Below are 24,469 nucleotides of genomic sequence, written 5' to 3' on the forward strand. Positions count from 1 at the left end.
TTTTTTTTGCACTTAAATAATTTAGTTTCATACTAAAATATTAATTCTGTATTTTTAATTAAAAAATATTTATTTTGTTTCAAATTAAAATACCAATTCTTTATTTTTAATTAAAAACAAAAAAATAAATTTTTATTTACAAGCAACCATAAAGGATTGTTTTCAAGAACCTGACAAAGAAAAAAAAACCAAGACATTATATCTTAAAATAAGATCCTCACGAAAAGAATTATATTTAAAATGCTCTAAAAGATAATGTAATTGATATAAGCTTGGACACATGGCACTTACAAAATTTAGCATTAAGAAAAAGGAAAAGTTAGAACAAGAACTTTGCAACTCCTCACGATACTTGGGAAATTGGCATTAATGTCGAAATTATTACTATTATAAATTTTGGATGTTACAATATCAACCTTCCATATTCATATTTTGAAGCATTGATCAACATAAAGATACAGAGAACATTAAACATACACAAAAGTATAAAAGGCTAAACAATTATAAGGCACTCAGATATGCTAACTTCACCAAAGAATAACTAAGGATGATTGAAGTAGAAAGCACCGATTCAATGGTCCAGTCTTCTGGTCTTCTGCTTCTTTAATTATAAATTGATTTTCCCTTCAAATATAGTGTAAGAAAACATACTAGTTATTGTTTTTGGCATAAGGAGCTGTTTTTATGTAGATTTTTGGTTGGACTGAAATGTTATTCGGCTCGTTTTTACAATCAATGGAGAACACCAGGAAGACAACCAAAAATATGAGTTTTGTATGACTTTGTATCCTGAACCATGACCATCAAAACAAAGATGTATGAGGTTTGGAACATGCAGCAGCAACCAAAATCATCAAGCATTTTACTTAATGATCAGATAAAATTGGTGTGCTCAATATTTTCCCAAGTCCTCAGTACATCTGCTGCTCCTGTAACTCAAAACTTGGTAGGAGGTCAAGGGGCCACAGCCAAACTGCATCAACTGTAAGGACTATGACATGCCAAAGTGAACTTCTCAAGATATCTTGCCATAGTTAACAATACTAGCAGTAAGTGCTTATATGGTATGCACAGTGGTAGAATGTGGAATGGTAAATATGGGGAGCATCTGCTTCTCTGTTACAAGTTACAGAATGTCCTCTTTCTTCACCGATCTCAATAATTTTTCTACTTCATCTATTCATTTTATAGAATATTTCACACTTTTACTACTAATAGCCTTTTTAACATTCTGTTTTCCTTTATCACCACTAACTAGTACTTCTTTCTGCAAGAGCTTATTAAGCTTTGGATCTGCAGAACATCCATTTGAAATCATATCCTCATAAAAATATCTGGCCTTTATGAACCACCTACAAGTTACAAGCCCTTCAACCATTACTCTGTAATGCACACAACCAGGGACCACATCATATGCCTTCATTTCTGTCCAAATTTTCAGTGCATTTACAGGTTGCTTCAACTTTAAGAATTTTGCCAGAATTATGAGAAAAGAATCCTTATTTGGACCCAGACCAGAATCTTTCATTCTACTCAGAAATTCCAATGATCCTTGATAATCTGTTCCCTCAAAAAATGCATGGAAGGTTTCAGTGGTTGGACTAACATTCTCTTCTACCATTGTGTTAAATACTATCCTTGCCTCCGCTAGTTTTCCAGTTTCACAAAGAGGGAGTATCATGGAGTTGAAGGTGGATGAATCAGGCTGCAAACCTTGTTCTTTCAACTTATCTATTGTCCTAAGAGCTTCCTTCAAGCAATTGGCACGAGTTAAAACATATACCAATGAATTGTATATCTCTATCCCAGGGGTCCATCCCCTTTTCTTCATCTGATCATAGAGTCTTAGAGAGTCAAAGAGGTTCCCTTCCTTTGAGAAGCAGGAAATCATGTAGCTATATGAAGTATCATTGGGTGTTATACAGTATTTTGACATATCTCTCCAAACTCTTTTTGCTTCATATACATCCTTTGTTATGTTACACCATCCATTAAGAATAATGTTAAAGCTCGTAGTCTCAAGTGGGAAGAGCTTCTTATTCACTAGCATAAACTCTTCCGCCTCTTCAACGTTTCCATACTTACAAAGAGCAGCCAAAAGTGCATGGAGTGCTTCCTGATCAGGAGTAAGTCTGAACTTGTCCATAAAGTTGAATGTTTGAATAGCCTTGGCTGTGTTGTTTACAGATGCATATCTGATCGAAACAAAATACCATAAGTAAAAAGGATTGAAATTATCTGTTATCAACAGAATTGACATGACACTATCAAGAATCGACAAAATTTATGATCCACGAGAAAACAATCACGGTTACTCATGTCAAGAATCAGAAAAAATCAATGCAAGACTGGCCTCAACAATCTAACGCTAAGAATTCGTCGCAGTAGATATTCTCATCAGCCATAAGCAAGTAAGAAGTCCTACAACAATACACAGACAAATATTCCTAAGATGGCCACAAGTGCAATGTCATATCCACAATAGATCGAAGGAGAACACGCTGTACACTTTATTTGCTATCAACTAACATTCCAAATGTATGAAGATAAATTTGTAAAACTAAGGCCATTTAGAGTAACAATTATTTGGAGTTTGAATCTTGAAGTAGCTTACCTATCAATCATAATAAGCATAGCCTGACGCGTGGAGAGAGAGGAAAGATGCATATCTCGAATGATGCACCAAGCAGTGGAGAACTTTCCATGAGTTGCCGAGACCCATATCATCAAGTTGCAAACTTTCTCGTCGTTATGATGGCAATTCCATTTAAAAGCAAGCAATGCAGGTTTCCATTCCTCCCTCAATGCCCAAATAGCGGAACCTATCAAATCCCTGTTTGCTTGGAAACTTGATAAGTGGAGACCCTCTGCTTGCGATGACGAATGGGCAATCTTTTTTAGCAATTCCAGGAACTTTGGTAGTGATGGGTCATTCAAGTTGAAGTCGAAGTCGAAAGGCGCATGGTACTCGTTCTGAGACCGAGAGTGTAATGAAACTGTTTGATGTAATGCCTCAGAGAAAAATTTACACCTACTTGCAATTCCGATTACAGGCACAGTGCATTGGGAATTTCGTTTTGCGATGCCATGAAAACCGCCGGAGAAGTAGGAATTGTAGCAGCGTAACCGGAGAGACGCAGCCATTGGAACTTCAACTCTCAACCTTCACAACCTATGCTATCATCAAACCTTACTTCAATTGAATGCCAAAAAAGTTCATGTTCTTAAAAAACACACTTACCAATTAAATTTATGGTTAAATAATTTGTAAGTCCTAATATATTTTTTTGAATTGTGTATTTAATAAATTGCAAACTTTCAATTCAAGTCTTTTAAAAAAATATTCAACCCAAAAAAACTTTTCTAAATTATTAGATTAGAAAAGTTATGCATAAATTAATTGATAAGCTAATTCATAAATTAAAATGACATAAGTACATAATTTTATTACATAAACAAAATTTGTATTTTTCTAAATATTATTGTATAATTACAATTTAAAATTTATAAAAATAAGTATATTCTATTAAAAATATCTCTAAAAAAACTATTAAATAAGGTAATATATATATAAATTTTGTATCCATTAAACTAAGAATTTTATTATTATGTTAAATTGTTAAAAATATAGTTTAAAAAAGATGAGTAAAGTTTATAAAATTTGAAGCCACTGAAATAAGTACAGATTAAAAATGTTAATGAAAATTAAAAACTAATGATATAATGAGGAATCCAATGCAACACATCCCTTTCAATCAGTCAGTGCACCTTGTCCTTTATAAGATTCTATCACTGTGAGAATATACTTTTTCTTTCATTAAATAATTAAATTCCAAATTATTCATTTTAATTATTTCAACACTATAATAATTTTTTTAGAGAAAAAATTATATTTTAAAAATGTTAGAAGTGTTTTTTTTTAAATAATTAAATTCAAAATTATTAATTTTAATCATTTAAGAACTGTTATATATATATTTTTTTTAAAGCTTTATTGTTTGAAATACTATTAGAGAGCGTTTATTTTACGTGATCTTTTTTAATTCCAACAATTCTACTTTTTTTTTTACATGGTTATCAAAATATATTTTCAGTATCTCTGTAAAATAACTCATTTATGAAAAGGGTAGGTATATAATATTTTCATGGAAATAAAAGTTGTTGTTTAAATAAGTTTTATTTTTTTTAAATGATTAAATATCAACAAAATCTGTTTATAGGAATATAATTTCTAAATGTAATATTCTGAAAAGAAATAACAACTCCTGATAATATAACAAGACACCTCAAAACAAATATATAACACAACAACCATAATATCATATTATTAGATATTAAAGTTATTTTTATTATAGATTAAAGATAAAGGTGTATATATAACAACTTCACTTTAAGTTTTAGGAATTGTAATGCTTCAAACTCTTTCTTGATGAGTATTCAAACTCACTATTCTTAATTCTTCGGTACTAATCTTCTCAGTACTCAATTGAAAGAAGATTATCTAACGATCAAGTAAGTACTCTATATTAATGTATAATAAAATTAATTAAAGTAGACATTACTCATTGTAAATACCTTATTTATATTGATATCTTGAATAAATAAGTAACTATTTTTTCAAAATATCATTCAAATTTGATAGGATGTATATCTCGTAACAAGTTTTCATAACTGTCTTAACTGTTATTTATTACAATTATAGTAATTAATGTAATTCTAACCTACCGGTTGTTACTAAGATCAAGTGACGTGACTCAGTTAAATCTGATCAGTAGAATTTTTTTTTTAATTTAGAAACTTTCATTATAATTTTTTCTAAAAAACCTCAATGAATTTGTTTAGGAAAGATAATGACTTGAACTTGTAAATCACGCAAAAATTTTAGATGTATATAAATATTATTTAAACAAGAACTAAGAGATAAAAATAATTTCAAATTCATCCAATTTTATAAGTATTATAAAGATTTATCATTGGTTTGTGATTTTGTTCTTAAAATATAAGTAAGAAGAATAATGTATATAGATTATTTTTAATTTTAGTTTTAAATTATTTGAGACTTTTAAAAATAAGAAGTTGTTAAAGTAAAAATAAGTATAATAATTATAAAATTGAAGTTAGAAAAATGAGGATAAGAGTCTATGATGAACTAATAATATAAAAATTGTTAAAAAATTTAACCTATATACAATTACTTTAATTCTTATAAAGCATTAATCAAATCCTTCCTATTTGAATGGAGAATTTTGGTATTGATTCGATTGATTTCTTAAAAGAGTATGAAAATTTTAAAAATAAATATGTATAAATTATTAAAAAAAAATTTAATTTTTTTTAATTATTTAATCTTTATAAAATTATTATTTGAAAATTTAATATTTTGCAATTATAAATTCCTTTTTATATTTCACCAAGAAAAAAACGTGTTTTTTATATTGGATACTTAAAAACATCATGTTTTTTTTTAATGTACGAACTCGGTACCTGGTATAACCGAATGAGAAAAATAATAAGAATGTACTTAATTGTTTATATATTGTTCAGATTTTATTTTGCCAATTCAATTATAAATTTATATTCACAATTTGTTACTGATTTATTAGATGAATGTGGATAACTAATTTTTATATTAAAATTAAACTATTTTATTCTTCTCTTTCTCTTTTAAAGTTTGTTTTCACCAATAATGGATCATCGTAAATTGGTTGGGTACGTGAAATTCACAATTAACATTTTTTTATGTTCTGGCAGATTCAGTTAATTATCTTCAGAATAATTAATCAGTGATTTATTAATTATTATCACAAGATTACTTGAATTTTCTGTTTCTGTGGCCTGTTGTTATCTTCTTCTGCGCAGTGTGTGATGAACTTCACACACAAACACTGCACACTTCGCTCTCAACTATTTTCTTTTTCTTCATAATTCGGCGCTATTCAATCACAATTTCTATATATTTCATGTATTTTCCCCAACCCTTTCAAGGGTTTTGATCTTCTTACTTTTCCCCCTTCCTCTGTTTCGAGTTCTTCGGTAAAAGGACATTCACGGTCGGTTTTCTCGCATAATTTGAGATAGATTACCTTGTTGGATTTGTTGCAAATCTCGGCAATTATCCGATTTCTGTTGAAGTAAAGTCGGAGGTATGAATCTTAGTATAAAGTCTATGAATGCCTTGTGGGGTGAAGATTTTGTCTTCTTCTTCAAAAAGGCGTGATTTTTTTTTTTTAATTTTTGTATGTCTTTTATTATCGGATGAAATATATTAGCATGGATGCTTTGCTTGGGGTATGATATGCATGCGTTATTCCAACAGTATCAGGTACCTGGGCTTGTTATTTTTCCGAAACCTGGATATTTCCTTTTGATAGAGTAAGTTAATAATCGTAGTGTAGTGCATAGTATTTGTATTAGTAACTTGATTGATCACTTCACCTTGAGATGCATATAGGAGATAGTTAGTAAAGATCATTGTGCAGTTATGATGTGGCCAAAGCCGACTTGTGAGGGGTCAATTAGGGGATGACCCTCTTCCTCCCCCTATCTTGTAGTTTTTGTTCAGACCAAGATGTCATTGAATGTATTGTGGGAGATTCCTAATTGATGCATTCTTCATCTGTTGGGGCCACAAATATGTTGAGAGATTGATGTGTGTCTAGGTAGATAGATCAATACTGTCTATCATAGGAGTGATAATTTGTTTGTGTAATATTGTTGGAATCAATGGGTGGTTAAAGCTCTTATCTCATATGTTTTTTCAGTTATTAGTGAAACTTCACAATGGCAGATCTCAAGGAGAGGCTGCTACCACCAAAACCTGCTTCGGCTCTTAATGTAAGAGAGATTGCCAATCGACCATCTGCCTCTGGAAGGCAAGGTTTCCAAGGGGTTGATGTTCTGGGGCTAAAGAAGCGAGGCCAAGGTCTCCGATCATGGATTCGTGTTGATACAGCTGGCAACTCTCAAGCCATTGAAGTAGACAAGTTTACCATGATGAGACGTTGTGATCTACCTGCACGTGATCTTCGCCTACTAGATCCTTTGTTTGTCTACCCATCAACAATCCTCGGTAGGGAAAAAGCTATTGTTGTAAATCTGGAGCAGATACGGTGTATCATTACAGCAGATGAAGTTCTTCTCTTGAATTCCCTTGATAGTTATGTATTGCATTATGTAATGGAACTACAGCGACGGTTGACAGCAACTGGGGCAGGGGAGGTTTGGCAGTCAGATGGTTCTGACATGAACCGAAGGAGAGGAAGTAGGAGTCTTGATAATGTATTTAGCAACTCTTCCCCTGATTATTTACCTTTTGAGTTCAGGGCTCTTGAAGTTGCCCTGGAGGCGGCATGCACATTTCTTGATTCTCAGGTTAGTAGAAGTACATGTTTATGTCAGAGACTAACAAGTGCTGATTTATTTTTTTAATTTAACTCGTTCTTCATTTCTTTTTTTGGTTGCTATTGAACAGAGATCTAGTATTTTTATATGATAGCATTGATTTTCTATCAATATTAATCTATGCCATATGGGGGAAGTATACGGTTAAGTGAACTTATAGGTAATTATTGTTTTGATGTGTACCTACCTACTGATTAAGGCCAAACTGCCCTTTTGTGGCAACAGTTTATAAAATCTTTTGAATGTTCTGTAGGATTATTTTTTTTAGAGAAAGCCAGTATGTTGTTTCCTGTTGGCACTAAAAGATTTGGTTATTGCAATTTCCTCCCTTCTCCACTGCATTAATCCATTAGTTGTTTTTTTATCCTATTGTTGAGAAAGATGTAGGAGGATCACTTGACTGTGCAGTAATTGGATGATTTCAATTTGATGTATCATGTAGCTTATGTGGTTTTGTTGGTGGTAAAGTTGTCTGGGTGTTTCAAACTTACGAGTGAGAACTAAAGAGAGAGAAAGATAGGAATTAAATATGAAACTGTGCATCTCTTCGGGAGTTTCTACATGTTAATGTTAGGTTCATTATGGTGAAAAGTGGGAAACAGTAGTTGGCAGTAGATACGATGGAGATTTGCATATTATTGTATGCCATGGAGGACAACCATAGATCCTATATAATTGTCGAGAGGTATGATGGAAAGTTATTGAAGGCAACAGTGGCCAACACTTTCTTCACATGGTCTTCATTTATATTGAATAAATTATATGATATGGCGGCATTAGAAGTCCTATAATAGCCTTAATGTTCAAAACTAATTCTTTCATATTGTACTCAAACAGAAGAATTCTTGATCCATGTGCTTGTGTAGAATATTTTCTTCTTTGATATTCTTGTTCATTTGGTTTGGATAAATTAATGTGACATTTGCAATTCTGTTATGGCCATTTACAAAAAGGCAGCAGAGTTAGAAATCGAAGCTTATCCCTTGTTAGATGAACTGACATCAAAGATCAGTACACTAAATTTGGAACGTGTTCGTCGATTAAAAAGCAGACTTGTTGCCCTGACCAGGAGGGTTCAGAAGGTGATGCTGGGTTATATTTTCTTCTTTCCTTTTTATTGGAAGTAACAGTTACCATATTTTCTGTATCTTATTAGTATTTGCTTTGCAAATGCATATATTCAGGTTAGAGATGAAATAGAGCAGCTTATGGACGATGATGGTGACATGGCTGAAATGTATCTTACTGAGAAGAAAAGACGGATGGAGTTGTCATTTTATGGAGATCAGTCTATGGTTGGATATAAATCAGTTGATGGTGCATCCATTTCTGCCCCAGTTTCTCCTGTTTCATCACCACCTGATTCTCGGAAGCTTGAAAAGAGCTTCAGTATTGCTAGGAGTCGACATGAGAGCATGCGAAGTTCTGAAAGTACTACAGAAAGTATAGAGGAACTTGAGATGTTGCTGGAAGCATACTTTGTTGTCATTGACAGCACTCTAAACAAGTTGACATCGGTAAACACTGTTATATACACCCACCCTTTTCATTCTTTTTTCATAACTGTTTATCAACCACTGTTTCTTGGTTTTTGTTTCAGTTGAAAGAATACATTGATGACACAGAAGATTTCATAAACATCCAACTGGTTTGTTTTCTTTCCCTGGGGTTTATGTCAATTTTATTTATCATATTTTGGTAGTGTTTCTTATGTCTGATCATACATATGCAAATGCAAATTACTGAACATGCTCACACAAACAACTCACAGTGGGGAGAGGTCGGAGTATTGTGAATTTTGTTGCTCTAAGATTGTTGGTTTATGGGACAATGGCCTCTTATTGCCTCAGTGAAAGTTGTGTATCTTACATTTCATGGGAAGAGAAATTAGTTTCTTCAATAACCACCAATCTCCACTTCACTCTTTCACTTTTTTTCCAATTTTAGTTTTTCACCTTTTTAGTTAAATAAATCTATTCTATTTTCTGAAATTACTAAGTGCCAATGAAACATGTTATGTGAATCATATTTTAGGGATGATATTATTGGGGAATGTGATTACTCTGGGGATATAAATATGTACCTTGAAACAAACTCTCTTAGTATTTCTGACTATCATGTTGTGTGGCTCCAAAAGAACAAAAACTATAAGACATTTTTTCTGATGAATACCTCAATTTTTTTTTCTCACAGGATAATGTGCGGAATCAGCTTATCCAGTTTGAGCTTTTACTCACAACTGCAACATTTGTGGTTGCCATCTTTGGTGTGGTAGCAGGAATATTTGGGATGAATTTTGAAATTGCATTATTTAATGTCCCTTCTGCTTTCCAGTGGGTCCTAATAATAACAGGAATTTGTGGAGCATTTATATTTTCTGCATTCGTGTGGTTCTTCAAGTACAGAAGACTCATGCCCCTATAGAAAGCTACACCATGAAGAAGATTAAATAATTGCGTCCTCTCTACTAATGTTCCATGTTTGGTACGCAAACATAAAATTCAAAGGAAAGCCTACACAGAGCAATTCTTTCAATTCAATTTTGTATCAGTTTTTAGGTTATTTATGACGACAATCTGATTCAGCAATGTCTATATTTATGGACAAAATTGATACTTAGAATACAAAATTCATCTGGAAACTTTATCTCATACACCTTTGCTGCACTGTTTATCATAAATATTTCGGGTCAGTTTTTATGGACGAGTTTCTTCTCTATGAATTTGTAGACATCACTGGGTCTTCTTGATCTTCTTACAGATTCCACATTTTATTTACTTCTCACAAACTTTTAAGCTTAAATATAAATGTTCTCAGACGAGTTTTATTCCAAAATAAAAGTGTATGCAAAGTTATGATTCTTCTAACATGAAAACAAGAAGAAAATAAAATTAATCATTCTTCTTTTTATACATGAAACCAATAATTAATAATTTTAATAATATTCTTTTTGGTTAATCCTACACTTCAATCTATAATATTCTTTATAGATTGAATTATTTCTTTTCTATCCATGATTGCATCAATTAAAAGAGACATACATAATCTTGCTTGATAACTTCCCACTTACAAAAGAAAGAGTGCATTATTGCTTCTCATTGCAACAAGTGTGGTGCCAACTTTGAATTGACTTATCACTTACCTTTTCAATGTCATTTTTGCAAAGAGGACATGGAGTTAGAGATTTGATAAGTTGGTAACTTGTTCTTTAGCAATTATCTTATCTATTCATTACATAAGTTAATTGTCTCATCTTATTTTAGTTGTAGTTATCCTTTTTGTGTAAAGCTAGTTTCTTATGATTAAAAATAGAAAAATCAAATGTATAGAACAGAGAAAAAATACGGATATTTTAGAAAACGATATTTATAGAGATGACATGTTTTGTTGAGAATGCACATATATGTTACTAGGTTAAACAAGAATAAAAATAAAACTCTTTAACTATAAATTTAAATAATTTATCTTTTATGTCTTTGGTCTTACTCTTGTTTTTATATTTTACATTTCTTTTAATTTAATGACATTATCGATATATCAATTGCGGGTTGTCCCAGTAAGTCTAATATATTTTAGGAGTCGATGCCAAAGATAATATATATATGTCTTTCTCCTCCAACCCACCGCCTTTTAAGGATAAAACCGTGATGGAACACCGATTTTTAAAACGAACAATATCTCAAATACAGTGATTGACCCATGTTGTCTCCCCTTAAAGATTACCCTTTTTAGATATCTATTATCTCATTCACTATTGACCTATTTTAACCACCTCCAAACTATGTTGAAGATCTACAATCTTCAACACAAATGGTATATAGAAAATCCATTATTGATACAATTATAATGATTATGGGATTGAGAAAAGGGATAAATTTTACTAATAAATGAGTTGATTGTTTATGGACACAATTAAGGTGAAGATGGAAATTACTTTTCAACAACTTGGATTATGTAGTTAATAATGTACTAAGAGGAGATTTGAATTGGTATGTAAGGGTGAATATCCATTCTTCCCACAAGTCCCCATCTGGCTCATTATTTCCTCTCATTGCCTCTTCAATGTCTTATCATCACACTCCTGCACTTCACTACCTTCAGATTCTCCTCTCAAATTTCCCATCACAATCAACATAAATAAAAGGGTCTTGAACTTTCATCACACAATCTAAATTCTGCTAAAAACTATGATCCAAGTAAAATTTATCAAATCATACAAACCAGTAGTAACCCCATTTCATGAGCTCCACATCACTATTCCAATTCCAAGTAGCATATATGTTATTTATAGTTACTAGTGGGAAATGCCTCTTTATGTTTCAAGAAAAATATAATATATCAATATTAATGGTTAAATAAAAAGTAATAAGTGTTATGAATGATATGTTGAGTAGGATTGAAAAGAATTAAAATAATGAAAATTAAAAATTAATTTTTAAATTACACAAATTCAAGGATTTTTTATAAGAAAAAAATGAATTGTTTAATCACTATGTTATCACTCAATTATAAATGATCTCATATATATAATATTTGTAAAATATTAAAAGCATATTTTCAAAACTATAGTTTTAAAAAATATAAAATACTATTTTAATAGCACAATATTTTATATGATTTATAAATTTTTGGGAATGTGTGATATTTTTGGATAAGTTTTGGTGATAAGAGTGACATTTAAGGGCCGAATAGTTAACCAATAAATTGTTGTGGTTGAGTAGGTGGCTGGTTGAAGCAACCTAGAAAGTGATGGGAAAGTAGTTTGAAAAAACTTACACACAATAAATTGAAGTTAAACCCAAAAATCGGTGCATGCCCTACTCTTATTTATCACCTCTCCAATTCATTTTCTATCATCACTAAAACTTTTACAAGTTACCAAAAAACTTATTTTCAATGTTGTGTGGGATTATTAAAAAAAATTGTATTATTTTTCTAACATAAGGATAAAAAAACAACATGTCATTTTTAGTTGAGTTGGCAAACTGCCTCATTCACTCATCACATTGATAAACTCTTAAGGGAAATGCTTACAAAATATATGCACTTTCTTAGAGTTCCTTCCAACAACTCTATTGTTGGATGATGTTCATGTGCCAATAAACACACATTTTGGTGTTTTTTAGAAGGAAAGTAAAATTATTGACTCAATGTTAAATTCATTAATTTATTTTTGTTAGATAAGCATGCATGTGTTACTACAAATTGGTCTTCAATTCAATTCATATAGGTATTAAAAGAGAGATACTACTCAGGTAACGATATATTAACTATCCTACTTCTTTTAGAGATCATAAATAATTAATTGTTATATTGACGAGATCATTCTAGAGAATTAAAAAATTATTAATTTTTAAATTAGTTTCTATTATTGATAAATAATTTCTAAATTGATATCTAATTAGCTACCAAAGTTTTTCTACCAAATTTAAAATCTAAATAGTAGTCAAAACCTTGGTAACTAATTAGATATCAGTTTAAAATTTATTTATCAATAATAAAAACTAATTTAAAAACCATTTTTCAATAATATTTGAGTTGAAAAGTGAATGAAAAAAATAATAATTTGATATTATTAACAATGCACCATATTATAATTACAATTAAAAAGATAAATAATTTTGAATCCTAATATATTAACAAATAGTATATACATACACTTCACACTCTAATAAATAAATATTTTATTTTGTAGTTTAAAATATTATTATATTATTTTAAATAATGTTAGGTGCATGTATTTCACTGTTAATGTTAAATAAACTTTTCTCATAACTTTTTCTGAAATGGACCAAACTGCACCAAAATTGGACCAATTTTAAAATTGCATTGATTAAAATAGCAGTTTCCAATAAAAAAAAATAGAAAGTATTATGATAACAATACATCACCCACAACCAAGTAGTTGCAGTAAGTGGGCCCAACCGATCACTGCATTGAAATGGAAACCTTAAAAAGCAAGTCACATAATACAACGTATCATTGTGATTTGGAGGGAAGAAAGATGATCATCAACATCAAGCAATCCACCATGGTGCGTCCGGCGGAGGAGACGCCGCGGAGGCCGCTGTGGAATTCCAACGTCGATTTGGTGGTGCCAAACTTCCACACGCCCAGCGTCTATTTCTATAGGCCAAGCGGAGCCTCCAATTTCTTCGACACCGCCGTCATGAAGGCGGCACTCAGCAAGGCCCTCGTCCCTTTCTACCCAATGGCCGCCCGCCTCCGCCGCGACGACGACGGGCGCATCGAGATTTTCTGCGACGGTCAGGGAGTGCTCTTCGTCGAGGCTGACACCACCGCCGCCATCGACGACTTCGGCGACTTCTCACCCAGCCTTGAGCTCCGGCAGCTCATCCCCGCCGTGGATTATTCTGCCGGGATCGAAACGTATCCGCTCCTAGTTCTACAGGTATGTTGTTTCATTCACACTTAACACGTGCCTTTCCCACACTTCTTTTGTTTTCTCATTCAGCCTTCACGTTGATATTTAGGTTTAGTTTATTCATGAGTTTTGCCTTTTTTTTTTGGCACACACAAACCTATCCGAGATTCACACTGATATGACATGGACACAGAGATATATATAATTTTTACACTGATATAATACACGGACACAGAGATATATATAATTTTTACACTGATATGACACGGACACAGAGATATAAATAAATTTTACATTTGATATGACACGGACACAGAGATATATATAATTTTAAGATGTAAGATAAGGGAACACGAATATATATAATATATAATTATAAATTATATAAATTGTTAATAAAAGTTTATATGAATGAATAAATAAATAATGTTTCAATTTTTTTAATAGAAAGATGTTTCTTCTCAAAAAAAATTATTCTTTGTTTTTACAATAATAAAATTTTATACAATAAATTTGAATTTTTAGAAAATTAATATATATTTTTTTAAAATTCTATTAGAATGTGTTAGAATTGTCAGATATTCAAACAACAAATATTTGTTTGAATTAAACACTTCATCAATTTGTATTTTCGTGTCGGTATCAATACGACGGACACATTATTTAAGAGACGTATCCGAACTTGTTAGACAGAAACACTCATCTTGATTTACCTAAATTTGTTTTAAACAATATTTAAACTTGATGGTTCATAAATTTACGTGAATTGTTATAATTTTTCCACTTCTTCTTAATTTCTATGAGGAAAAACAATGTTTAGAAGTTTCCGAACAAGGATTAAAAGAGGGTACATGAATAATGTATAATTTAGGTTTGCACTGTCTTAAACACACCATTGATAAATGAAAATAAATGGTTGATTATTACTCTTACAATGCATTTAACACGGCCTATGGTAAATTTGGAATATTTGTTTAACTTTTTCATTTTTTATTTAACCAATATACTAACATTATTGTATTTTTTTTATCCATTAACACTGAAAATAAAATTTCACTTCTATTATTTGTCCATTTGAAAATTAATTTTAATTATATCTTTGTATTTACATATTTTATGCCTTTTAACATAATTTTCTTATAAATAAATATATTAATTAATTTACATACTGTCTTTTAAATATATAAATGAAGAAATACGTGGGATAATATATATAAAGAAAAGTGAGAATGCACATGAGAAGCATGAATTTGGGCCATACTTAACTTTTTCTTTTTCTATGAAAAACATTAAATAGTATACAATCAATTGAGAGCGTTCCAACCACTCTCACCTGCAATTCGATATTGGAAAAAATTTCTTTTAACACCCAAAAAGCTTAAAAAACCATTATAATAATATAATAATATAATAATATTTTAAATTAAAAAAAATATAATATAATTAAAATATCAGTTTATTATAGTATGTGAAGTGTATACATTTTAGTGTGTATGATTCTGGTTTTTGAACGTTTACAAGTTTGTAGTGTTTCTGAAACATTTGAGAAGATGATAAAGAATAGTAACAGAGTATGAACAGGTAACATATTTCAAATGTGGAGGTGTGTCACTGGGTGTTGGTATGCAACACCATGTAGCAGATGGAGCTTCTGGTCTTCACTTCATCAATGCATGGTCAGATCTTGCTCGCGGCTTCGATATTTCCCTCCCTCCATTCATCGACAGAACACTGCTCTGTTCCCGGGATCCACCTCGTCCTGTTTTTGATCACATTGAATACAGGCCTCCACCAGCCATGAACACCACCACCCTGCAACCACCAAAACCAGGCTCTGACGGTGCTGTTGCCGTCTCCACTTTCAAACTGAGCCGTGACCAACTGAACACCCTCAAGGGTAAGTCCAGAGAAGATGGCAACTCAATCAGCTACAGCTCCTATGAGATGCTGGCTGGTCATGTATGGAGAAGTGTGTGCAGGGCAAGAGAACTACCTGATGAACAAGAAACAAAACTGTATATTGCAACTGATGGAAGGTCAAGGCTGCAACCTCCCCTGCCCCCTGGTTACTTCGGCAATGTCATCTTCACCACCACCCCTGTAGCGGTGGCTGGCGATCTCATCTCAAAACCAACATGGTATGCTGCAAGCAGAATCCACGATGCATTGATGAGAATGGACAACGAGTATTTGAGGTCAGCTCTTGACTATCTAGAGGTGCAGCCTGATCTGAAAGCGCTTGTTCGTGGATCACACACTTTCAGGTGCCCAAACCTTGGCATCACTAGCTGGGTGAGGCTTCCAATTCATGATGCTGACTTTGGTTGGGGAAGACCCGTTTTCATGGGACCTGGTGGGATTGCATACGAGGGGCTATCTTTCATTATTCCCAGCTCAACGAACGATGGCACCATGTCTGTGGCAATCGCTCTTCCTCCTGACCGAATGAAAGTGTTTCAGGATTTGTTTTATGACTTTTGAACTCTCGGTTCAATATGGTCACTGCGATTCTGAGGTTGTGTTACTTCTTAGTTCATTTAAGTGCTTTTTTTTCCATAAATGTATGAATGTTGATAACAGTGGCAAGGAGTCATAATCCGTTAATACAAATGAACTTCGAAACAAGTGTACATTTGATGTCACATGTATGTATGGTAAAAGATTTTTCTGTTTTCTCCTTTTCCTCTCTGTTTTTGAGCCATGATCGATACGTCTATGTTCATCCTTAGTGCTTCAGTTACGATTCCATGGTTCTCTGCAGTTGCTTGCAGATACCAGTTCTAAGAAATATGGTGGAAAAAGATGCAGAGTTTACGTAAGGTGGTAATAAATAGGGCTTTTAGCATAATGAGTTTTTTTTTTTTTTTATCAAAATGGGGTATATTTAAAAAAAATTACAAATTTAGGCGACAATTCGACACGACTTCGTATGCACAAATCGTCTCAATTAGACACAACTCTGTCATGTCATACTGAAATCGTGCCAACTTGGCACGACTTCTTCCACGTCATAATTTTTTATTTTTTTTTAATTTTATTGTTTATGCATTAGGTAGTAAGTTATGTAATATTAAAAATTAATTTGATACATAATTTTTTAAGAATGTTAGTTTTAAGGAACAAAAAATTGGATAATTGTGTATCCAAAATGAATATTCTAAGAGTGTTATGAAAATACAAACCAAACCTGACAAAGCAAACCTGCCAAGCTATGACCTTCTATGTATTTATTCATTCAATTCAACCATGATTCATACACGACTTGACTAAATTTGTAATTTTTTTTAAACGGAGTCCATTTTGATAAAAAACAAAAAAAATAACCCATCATAATAAAAAAAAACTCTAATAAATACTATGAGGATGCTCTTGTTTATTACAATTTATCGATACCTAACAACCTAATTACAAATATTTTATCGCACATTAGAATCCATATTTTCATTCACATAAAATATTATTTATTTTTACTTCTTTTATTAATAAGGTGGGTTTTACATTATTATTTTTATACTTATTTTTTCGGGTTGTCAATGCTTTTTCATGTTTAATATGGTTCTATTTTCTTATGTTGAGATTTTAGGTTCTATTACTTGTTTTCATAATATTTCCTAAAATAATAATAATTTAAATATACTAAAAATATCCTATGTATAAATTAAAAAAGGTTTTTTCGAAGAAAGTAAAATTATAGGATTCGAGCTAATCTGCTTTTTTATTTCTTGAACTTGTTGCATTGGATTGTATCTTAATAAACTGCGAAATTTCCTTCTTAATTAATGAATACTGTATTTTGATTTGCATTACTTTAACTTGAATTTTCGCAATGCCTAAGTGGAATGATGATGAAGGGTGAGAATACAGCAACATGCATTTTATCTCACCCACTACTCAATGCTTACACCTTATCACTATTCTTTTTTCTTTCTCCTTAATCATATGCTGCTATAACCAAACCATTATATATGCGCTTCAACTTTACTTCATTTCTCAAATACTTTCATAATATCAGATCACACTTACAATTCCAGATATAGTTATTCAAGATTAGTGGTTCCTTTTCTATTTCAAAATTCCATATATGTGCTAATCTACCTGAATCTTTTCATAATCTTCATTTGTTGGCAAGTTTTAATAATGTCAATTGTAGCCTAAGAAGTTCAGACACGGATACGGTATAAATAGTATCTGTGACCAGAGGTATAATCACCAGTCACCACCAGCTATAGTGGAAGATGAAATTCCTAGAGACGAGGCAAAAGTTCCTGCAGTGTCCCCATTAAGGTATCTCTTGAGACGATCTAAGTCATCTGCTGCATCAAGCATGGTTGGTCTTGTCGAAGGTGACTCCTGTGTGCAGAGAAGTCCCAACTCGATTAACTCTGAAATAGCAACCTCCCACGTCTTTCTAACCTCTTGGGATTCATCTCTTGAAGCTGTCACCAAAGCAGGATCTACCACTTTTTCTACCCTTCCGTGAAAATGAATCTTTACCCATTTCTGCAGACTTAACCCTCCAACAAACATGTCATCTATTGGTCTTCTTCTAGTCACCATCTCAAGAACTAGAATGCCAAAGCTATAGACATCTCCTTTGATAGATGAACTGGATCCAAATCCATATTCTGCATGAGAAATTATGGAAGAGTACTGAAGACTTATTACGTGAACTAGTGCAAAATATTTGCATCAAATGCATAACAAGAGTGTCACCTTTCTAGTATATGTATGAGATAATACTGTCACCAAAACATGATGTAACATATTTCATTAGAGTTAAATTGTGACTGATTTAGACTAATTGAATTGCTTGGTTTAATGTTGCTTCTTACGCTTTTCATCTTATGGCAGCAATTTTGCAAGATACACATTACCTGGTGCAATGTATCCAATAGATCCAAAGAACAAATTTGCACTAGAGTTGGCCATATTATCAATAGCCCCACCTCCAGCACTCATGATTAGCCTTGCAACACCAAAATCAGAGACGAGAGCTGTCATGTCATCATTGAGAAGACAATTGCTTGGTTTTAGATCACAGTGTATGACTCTGACAGGAGAATGATGATGCAAATAGGCCATCCCTTCAGCTATATCACTGCAAATATTGACCCGCTGGACAATACTCAAGTGTGATGATCCAGAAGAAGGATAGAGGATGCTCTCCAAGCTGCCATTGGCCATATAAGGTAGAACAAGAGCCTTGAAATCGGGTAGGCTACATGCTGTAATAATCCTCATAAGATTTCTGTGTCTAATTCTCTTCAAAACTTGGCATTCTCTGTTGAAGCTCTTGGTAGAATTTCCAGATTGCAAATGCAGCACCTTCACTGCTATTGGTGTCCCCTCCAAGAGAACACCTCTATAGACATGTCCATAACTACCTGATCCAACAAGTCTCTCATTGTCAAATCCTCCAGTGGCATCTGACAGTTCCTTATACGAGATTCTTGGGAAGTTACTGATCAAATCTGTTCTAGCTGAATTTTTGCTTGCCTCTGTCCTCTGAGAGATGATGATTACTTTAAGACGCTTGCATCCAATTACACAGCAAATTACTGACAACAAGGTCGATACGAAGATCACCAAAATCAATAAAATCAATAACAAACGAGCATGAATCCATCTTCTCCTTTGATAGCACAAGGATATGCCTGCAATTGTCCCACAAAGTTTTGGATTCCCTAAGAATGACAAGTTTGAAACTGAATTAAAGATACCCCCAGATGGAATCTTTCCTTCCAGATTGTTAAATGATAAGTTGAGAAAAGTAAGCGTTTCAATTTTACCAATTTTTGCTGGTATCAATCCAGATAACTGATTTCGTGAAACATCAAAAGATTCAAGGTTCTTCAGATCGCCCAGGGACTGAGGGAGCTCTCCTTGAAGAAAGTTGTTCGAAAAGTTAATCATTGAAACAGCAATGCATCCTGATATCTGAGGGAAGATGCTTCCAGTGAGGTAGTTGGAGGAAAGATCTATCTCCTGAACCTTCTCTAATTTGCTGAGCTCAATTGGCAGGTCACCTTCAAGGTGGTTATGGGAGACATTTATGAAAATTCTGATCTCATGCAAGCCTGCCAATTTCAGTGGGATGCTTCCTGTTAATCTGTTGTGGGACAAGTCAAGCCTGTATAGATTAGTGCACCGTCCCAATGTGGGGGGTATTGTTCCTGAGAGAAGGTTATTGTTGAGAAACAAAGAATTTAGTCTCACCAAATTTCCCAAACTGTCTGGAATCCTACCTGAGAATTGGTTGTGTGACAGATCCAATAGACCCAGATTGAGACACTTGCCTATTGCTTCTGGAATTGGAATTTTGAAATGGTTGTCTGATAAGAAAAGTTGTTCCAACCTTGGCAATCTGAATATATCTGAGGATATAGTTCCATTTAGAAGATTGGATGTTAAATTCAGAATGAAAAGACTAGAAAGGTTTGCTAAGCTGCAAGGAATTGATCCAAAAATTTGGTTTTCCTGCAGTAGCAGGGTTCTTAGGTTGGTGAGTTGGCTGGGGAAGGTATCTGTGAACCTTCCCCCAAGGTCCATTCCTGCCAATTCAAGCTCCTCTAGATTACTGTTGTTTCTGAGAGCAGTGAAAAATGGATCGAGATTGGTGTTGCTATCATGGCTTACCATGTTGTTGTATGACAAATGAAGGTAAAGAAGATATGGCCAACTGCTTACAAACTTAGCAGGCAATTCGCCAGATAGATAATTGTTCTCCACATCTAAATGTTGAAGCGATAGATTGGTGAGCGAGAGAGGAAGCTGCCCAGTAAATTGATTGTTGTATAAACTGATACTCCACAGGATTTTGCAGTTTCCAATCTCTTCAGGGATTTTACCACTTAATGTGTTGCTGGAGAAGTCCACAACATTTAGCAGAGTGCAGTTAGAAAAGAGAGATGGAGGAAGCGAACCTGATATGTTATTTTCCTTGATCACTAGAATGTTGAGCTTGGAAAGCATGGAAAAGGAGTGTGGTATTGAGCCATGCAAATTATTGCCCTCAAGAATGATGCAGTGAATGCGTCTGAGGTTGGAAAATTCAGGAGAAATAGTGCCAAATAATTGAGTGCGAACAATCTCAAGGTTGTGCAGTCCAGTGAGATTGGAAAGAACAGGTGAAAGAGGCCCCAGAAGAGGTTTATCATATAGGATGAGTCGTGTAACACGGTTATGGGACGTGTCACATTGAACACCCGTGAAGTTGCATACAGGAACGGCTTCATCCCAGTTTGCAAGTGAGGAAAGAGGGTCTGATACGATTGTTTTCCTGAATTCCAGAAGCGCAGCTCTATCGGTGAGTAAAGAATGAGAAGGGTGGTGGCGGCTTGGAAAGGAGTGACCAAATGTTACAAGTAAAAGGAAGAACAAGGTTTCTGAGAAAACCATGTTGTTTGTCGAGGTGGGAATGGTGGCATGGTGGAAAACTCTGATGATTTGAAGAAGAAAAATCCATGATTGGAGATGAGTAGATTCTCAACTGAGTTGAGTAGATTCTCAACATGGACATGATCTCAACTCAAGCATGTTGTTTTGCGCATGACATTTCCAAAGCAGCTTGCAATCTTTGCTTCTGCTTCCAACAGTGGCGCACTCACACACACACTCCAAAATTATTAAAAGAAATAGCAGATTTTTTTTCTTTGTGCAAAGCAATGCGATTGTCACAAACGTCACATACCAACGTATGCAAACCAAGTTGACAATCTTAAGATGTCAAAGCAATTGCTTGGGTTCACTGTCTCAGTGGAATTTTTTCATGTCACTACTTTAAACAAACAAATTACCCATTTAAAATTATGGATAATGTTCCGCTACAGTTAAAATGTAGTCCCACATTCTTTAAGAGTGAATATATTTATATATTTAAATACACATTTTTTCGTATTTATTTAAGAGAAGAAACAATGTTATCTTGGACTATGGTCAAGTAAAATAACATTTTATTTTTTTAATGAATCTAAAATGAAAAATTAAAATTTACTCAATCTAGATAAAAAAAATTTGAGCAGCGGTAATAGATTATTATCAAACAAATAATTATTAGTGTAATCTAAATGTTCTATATAAAACCAACAAACTTCTCACATTCAAGAATCCAATTATTATAATAAGCAGCTAAATTAAACAATGTAATTTCTAATATAAATGAACTCTTATGTGTTTATGAGATTAAAAATCTATTTCTAAGTTTATGTAGTTTTTCTAAAATGTTAGTAGCATAAAGCCTAAATTACAGACTACTCAAAAATAATACATTTAGTTAGGGTGATACGACCCAATACCATTCAAGGAATTGATTAATAAAAAAACCACAATATAATATAATTCAAAATTAAAGATAATATAAAGAAAACTCTACAATGCATAACTTGATTTTTAAAAAAAAAACACAAGAAAAATCAATTTGAATTAAGACAATTCAACAAACATCTACAACAAAGGAAAATATTGGTGATAGCGATGGTTGCATAAATGGTTGAAGCAAAAGGCACCAAAGAAAGGAACTCAAACACAAAGACAATGACATAAGACAATAAAATTAAGACAAAAAAGAAAATAAAACAGAAAAAATAAGACAAAAATTATATATATTATATTTGGTGAATGATTTTTTTTTAATATTGTTTTGTATTTGTTAATACCATGTTTATATAACTTACTAGATGACATCAGTCCTGTGAAAATGTACCTAATCTTGGTTTTTTTTTGTTCAATTTACTCAAATAAATAGATTTTTAAAAAGTTACATAAATGAACAAGCTATGTTTTGATGAAGTCCTACTTACATGACTTCAAATTATTTCTATAGTTTTGAAAAATCTGTCGATTTCAATCATTTTTTTTAAAAAATGCCTAAGTTTAATGAAAAACAAATCTCATCCTGAGTGGTATAATGTAAGCAAAGTCCATGTTCTTATTATTTTTAGGTTGGTGTTTGGTCATCACAACCACTCTCTTGTTGTTGAATGACATAGGGTTTGTTTAAGAAACCCCATTTTTTAGTTGTTTTAAAGGTTTTGGTTGCCTAATACATGAGGTTACCATTTTAATAAGACGCATTACAAGCCACACCTGAATAATATCACGTGTGAACTTTTAGGCAAATATTATATTACCATGCACTGTTAAAGGAGTGAGTGAATGTGTTATCATTTTTTTATGTGCTTCTGTTTAAGGTTTAGGCTATCTAGTATTCTTTTTTGTCCAGTATCTAATGCAGGATATAGTTAGATTTTTTAAATCATTACATTTGGTTCAAAGTTGTGTCTTATATATGCAAAATAGCAAATGAGAATGCATCTTTTCTACTGTGATCTCGACCCATAAACTACTTCCATATGTTTCTCAATTGTCATGTTGTGAAGGGTGAGTGTATATATATAAGGTATGTGACCTAAAGGTGAAGAAGAAGCATCAATTTAAGATCTGGTGAGTTAAGGTATATAGCATGAAGACTCTTCATCTTCTCCTACTTTCTCTCTTTGCTTTCCACCTGCTGCTGCTGTTTTCTTCTACTGTTTCTGCACAAGCTACAATTCTAGGTATTAATTACTTTCTAATTCAATACTATTGGTACTATAAGATAAAAAGTAATAAACCAAAGTCAAAATAGTGTACTATGAAGAGAAATAAAAGGTGCAGCAAAGTTTGTGATGAAATATATATTATTATTTCATGGTGTTTTCAGGCTCTTCAGGTGGATCAAGTATGGAAGTGATGAAGATGAGGCCACCAACACGTCCACGAAGACACTCACCACCACCACCAACTCCAGGGTATTCTCCTGAACCTGGTCCAGGAAGAACTCAACAAAGATCTCCTCCAACACCTTTCATTGTTGTACCAGCAGCTACCATCTCTCTTTCTTCTGCATCAGCATGATTCTTCTGCATCAGCATATTATTTATATAGGTGTATGTACGTGTGTGAATTAATGTTTTTCTGTGTACACAGAAATAAAGACTTGAAGTTCTTGCTGTGATTAATTTGGTGAGGATAAACCTATGAAGCTTGTATGAATAGATAACAGCTTCTTGTGAATTATCTTCTGTTTGTGTGTATGTATCAAGTATTGCTTGGAGTGATTTTGAAGTTCATCAGTGTTAATTAATTAAGTTTATATACCATTCCATGTTTTGTAACTTAGATTCCTAATGCACTAACTTATATGATTTAACTCTTAACATTGATTAAAAAAAGTAGTTATATCTGTGACAACAAATTATATATATATATATATATATATATATATATATATATATATATATATATATATATATAACTCTATCTTAATCTTAATATAAGACACTTCTAGAAAGGGCTGAATTTGATTCAAATAAATTACATAATCAACTTAAAAATAATTAATTCAAAGTTGAGAAAACTTAAAAAAGACTATTTCATCTTTTTGATTTTTTTTAAAACAATAACATAATTTTATTATTGTTAATAAATATGATTTTGTAACGTTTAAAATTAAATTTATTTATTTTTGAAGTTTGTGTGTGCTTTTGAATTTTAAAAATATATAATTTTTTTCATTTGCTTAATGTTGATAAAATTATAATATTATAAAGTCATAGTAATATTATATTATTATTATACAATAGAGTTCACCATCATTAAATCATAAAATTGTTTTTAATTCAAAATAAATTTATTTCTTAAATT

General features: G+C 32.4%; 4 protein-coding genes and 1 long non-coding RNA gene across 6 annotated transcripts; 3 read left to right on the forward strand and 2 right to left on the reverse strand.

The window, feature by feature from the left end:
- Positions 1 to 332: 332 nt before the first annotated feature.
- LOC137836087 (pentatricopeptide repeat-containing protein At1g80880, mitochondrial) lies at positions 333 to 3,276 on the reverse strand. Its single transcript, XM_068644919.1, has 2 exons — positions 2,615 to 3,276; positions 333 to 2,195 (listed from the first exon to the last, which is right to left on the reverse strand). The coding sequence occupies exons 1-2, from the start codon at positions 3,142 to 3,144 to the stop codon at positions 1,181 to 1,183; spliced, it is 1,545 nt and encodes a 514-aa protein (XP_068501020.1). The 5' UTR covers positions 3,145 to 3,276; the 3' UTR covers positions 333 to 1,180.
- A 2,473-nt stretch (positions 3,277 to 5,749) lies between these two features.
- Positions 5,750 to 10,054, forward strand: LOC137836089 (magnesium transporter MRS2-1). Its single transcript, XM_068644921.1, has 6 exons — positions 5,750 to 6,143; positions 6,762 to 7,371; positions 8,355 to 8,483; positions 8,586 to 8,918; positions 9,002 to 9,049; positions 9,595 to 10,054. The coding sequence occupies exons 2-6, from the start codon at positions 6,781 to 6,783 to the stop codon at positions 9,823 to 9,825; spliced, it is 1,332 nt and encodes a 443-aa protein (XP_068501022.1). The 5' UTR covers positions 5,750 to 6,143; positions 6,762 to 6,780; the 3' UTR covers positions 9,826 to 10,054.
- A 3,245-nt stretch (positions 10,055 to 13,299) lies between these two features.
- Positions 13,300 to 16,459, forward strand: LOC137836090 (shikimate O-hydroxycinnamoyltransferase-like). Its single transcript, XM_068644922.1, has 2 exons — positions 13,300 to 13,813; positions 15,368 to 16,459. The coding sequence occupies exons 1-2, from the start codon at positions 13,343 to 13,345 to the stop codon at positions 16,265 to 16,267; spliced, it is 1,371 nt and encodes a 456-aa protein (XP_068501023.1). The 5' UTR covers positions 13,300 to 13,342; the 3' UTR covers positions 16,268 to 16,459.
- A 1,292-nt stretch (positions 16,460 to 17,751) lies between these two features.
- LOC137836091 (putative leucine-rich repeat receptor-like serine/threonine-protein kinase At2g24130) lies at positions 17,752 to 21,393 on the reverse strand. 2 transcript variants are annotated; one of them, XM_068644924.1, is made up of 3 exons: positions 19,576 to 21,393; positions 18,661 to 19,470; positions 17,752 to 18,411 (listed from the first exon to the last, which is right to left on the reverse strand). In XM_068644924.1, exons 1-3 carry the CDS (start codon positions 21,182 to 21,184, stop codon positions 17,993 to 17,995), a joined length of 2,838 nt encoding a protein of 945 aa, XP_068501025.1. In that variant the 5' UTR covers positions 21,185 to 21,393; the 3' UTR covers positions 17,752 to 17,992. The 2 variants fall into 2 exon arrangements, with proteins under 2 accessions (XP_068501025.1, XP_068501024.1); XM_068644923.1 differs by having other exon boundaries at positions 17,877 to 18,411; positions 18,661 to 21,192.
- A 1,807-nt stretch (positions 21,394 to 23,200) lies between these two features.
- On the forward strand, positions 23,201 to 23,925 carry LOC137834555 (uncharacterized). Its single transcript, XR_011084920.1, has 2 exons — positions 23,201 to 23,340; positions 23,487 to 23,925. It is a non-coding gene; the product is annotated as an uncharacterized lncRNA (long non-coding RNA).
- The last annotated feature ends 544 nt before the right edge of the window (positions 23,926 to 24,469 follow it).

The sequence above is a fragment of the Phaseolus vulgaris genome, chromosome 5 (genome assembly GCF_000499845.2).
Source record: "Phaseolus vulgaris cultivar G19833 chromosome 5, P. vulgaris v2.0, whole genome shotgun sequence".
Classification (NCBI taxonomy): domain Eukaryota; kingdom Viridiplantae; phylum Streptophyta; class Magnoliopsida; order Fabales; family Fabaceae; genus Phaseolus; species Phaseolus vulgaris.

What these genes read in the sequence shown, in the direction of transcription:
- LOC137836087 (XM_068644919.1), bottom strand. Translation starts at nt 3,144, where the DNA reads ATGGCTGCGTCTCTCCGGTTACGCTGCTACAATTCCTACTTCTCCGGC. An exon ending in ATGCTTATTATGATTGATAG is followed by an intron (nt 2,196 to 2,614) that starts GTAAGCTACTTC and finishes TGTTTCGATCAG; the next exon opens with ATATGCATCTGTAAACAACA.
- LOC137836089 (XM_068644921.1), top strand. Translation starts at nt 6,781, where the DNA reads ATGGCAGATCTCAAGGAGAGGCTGCTACCACCAAAACCTGCTTCGGCT. An exon ending in CTCTAAACAAGTTGACATCG is followed by an intron (nt 8,919 to 9,001) that starts GTAAACACTGTT and finishes TTTTTGTTTCAG; the next exon opens with TTGAAAGAATACATTGATGA. An exon ending in ATTTCATAAACATCCAACTG is followed by an intron (nt 9,050 to 9,594) that starts GTTTGTTTTCTT and finishes TTTTTCTCACAG; the next exon opens with GATAATGTGCGGAATCAGCT.
- LOC137836090 (XM_068644922.1), top strand. Translation starts at nt 13,343, where the DNA reads ATGGAAACCTTAAAAAGCAAGTCACATAATACAACGTATCATTGTGAT. An exon ending in ATCCGCTCCTAGTTCTACAG is followed by an intron (nt 13,814 to 15,367) that starts GTATGTTGTTTC and finishes GAGTATGAACAG; the next exon opens with GTAACATATTTCAAATGTGG.
- LOC137836091 (XM_068644923.1), bottom strand. Translation starts at nt 21,184, where the DNA reads ATGGTTTTCTCAGAAACCTTGTTCTTCCTTTTACTTGTAACATTTGGT. An exon ending in TATTGGATACATTGCACCAG is followed by an intron (nt 18,412 to 18,660) that starts GTAATGTGTATC and finishes TTTCTCATGCAG; the next exon opens with AATATGGATTTGGATCCAGT.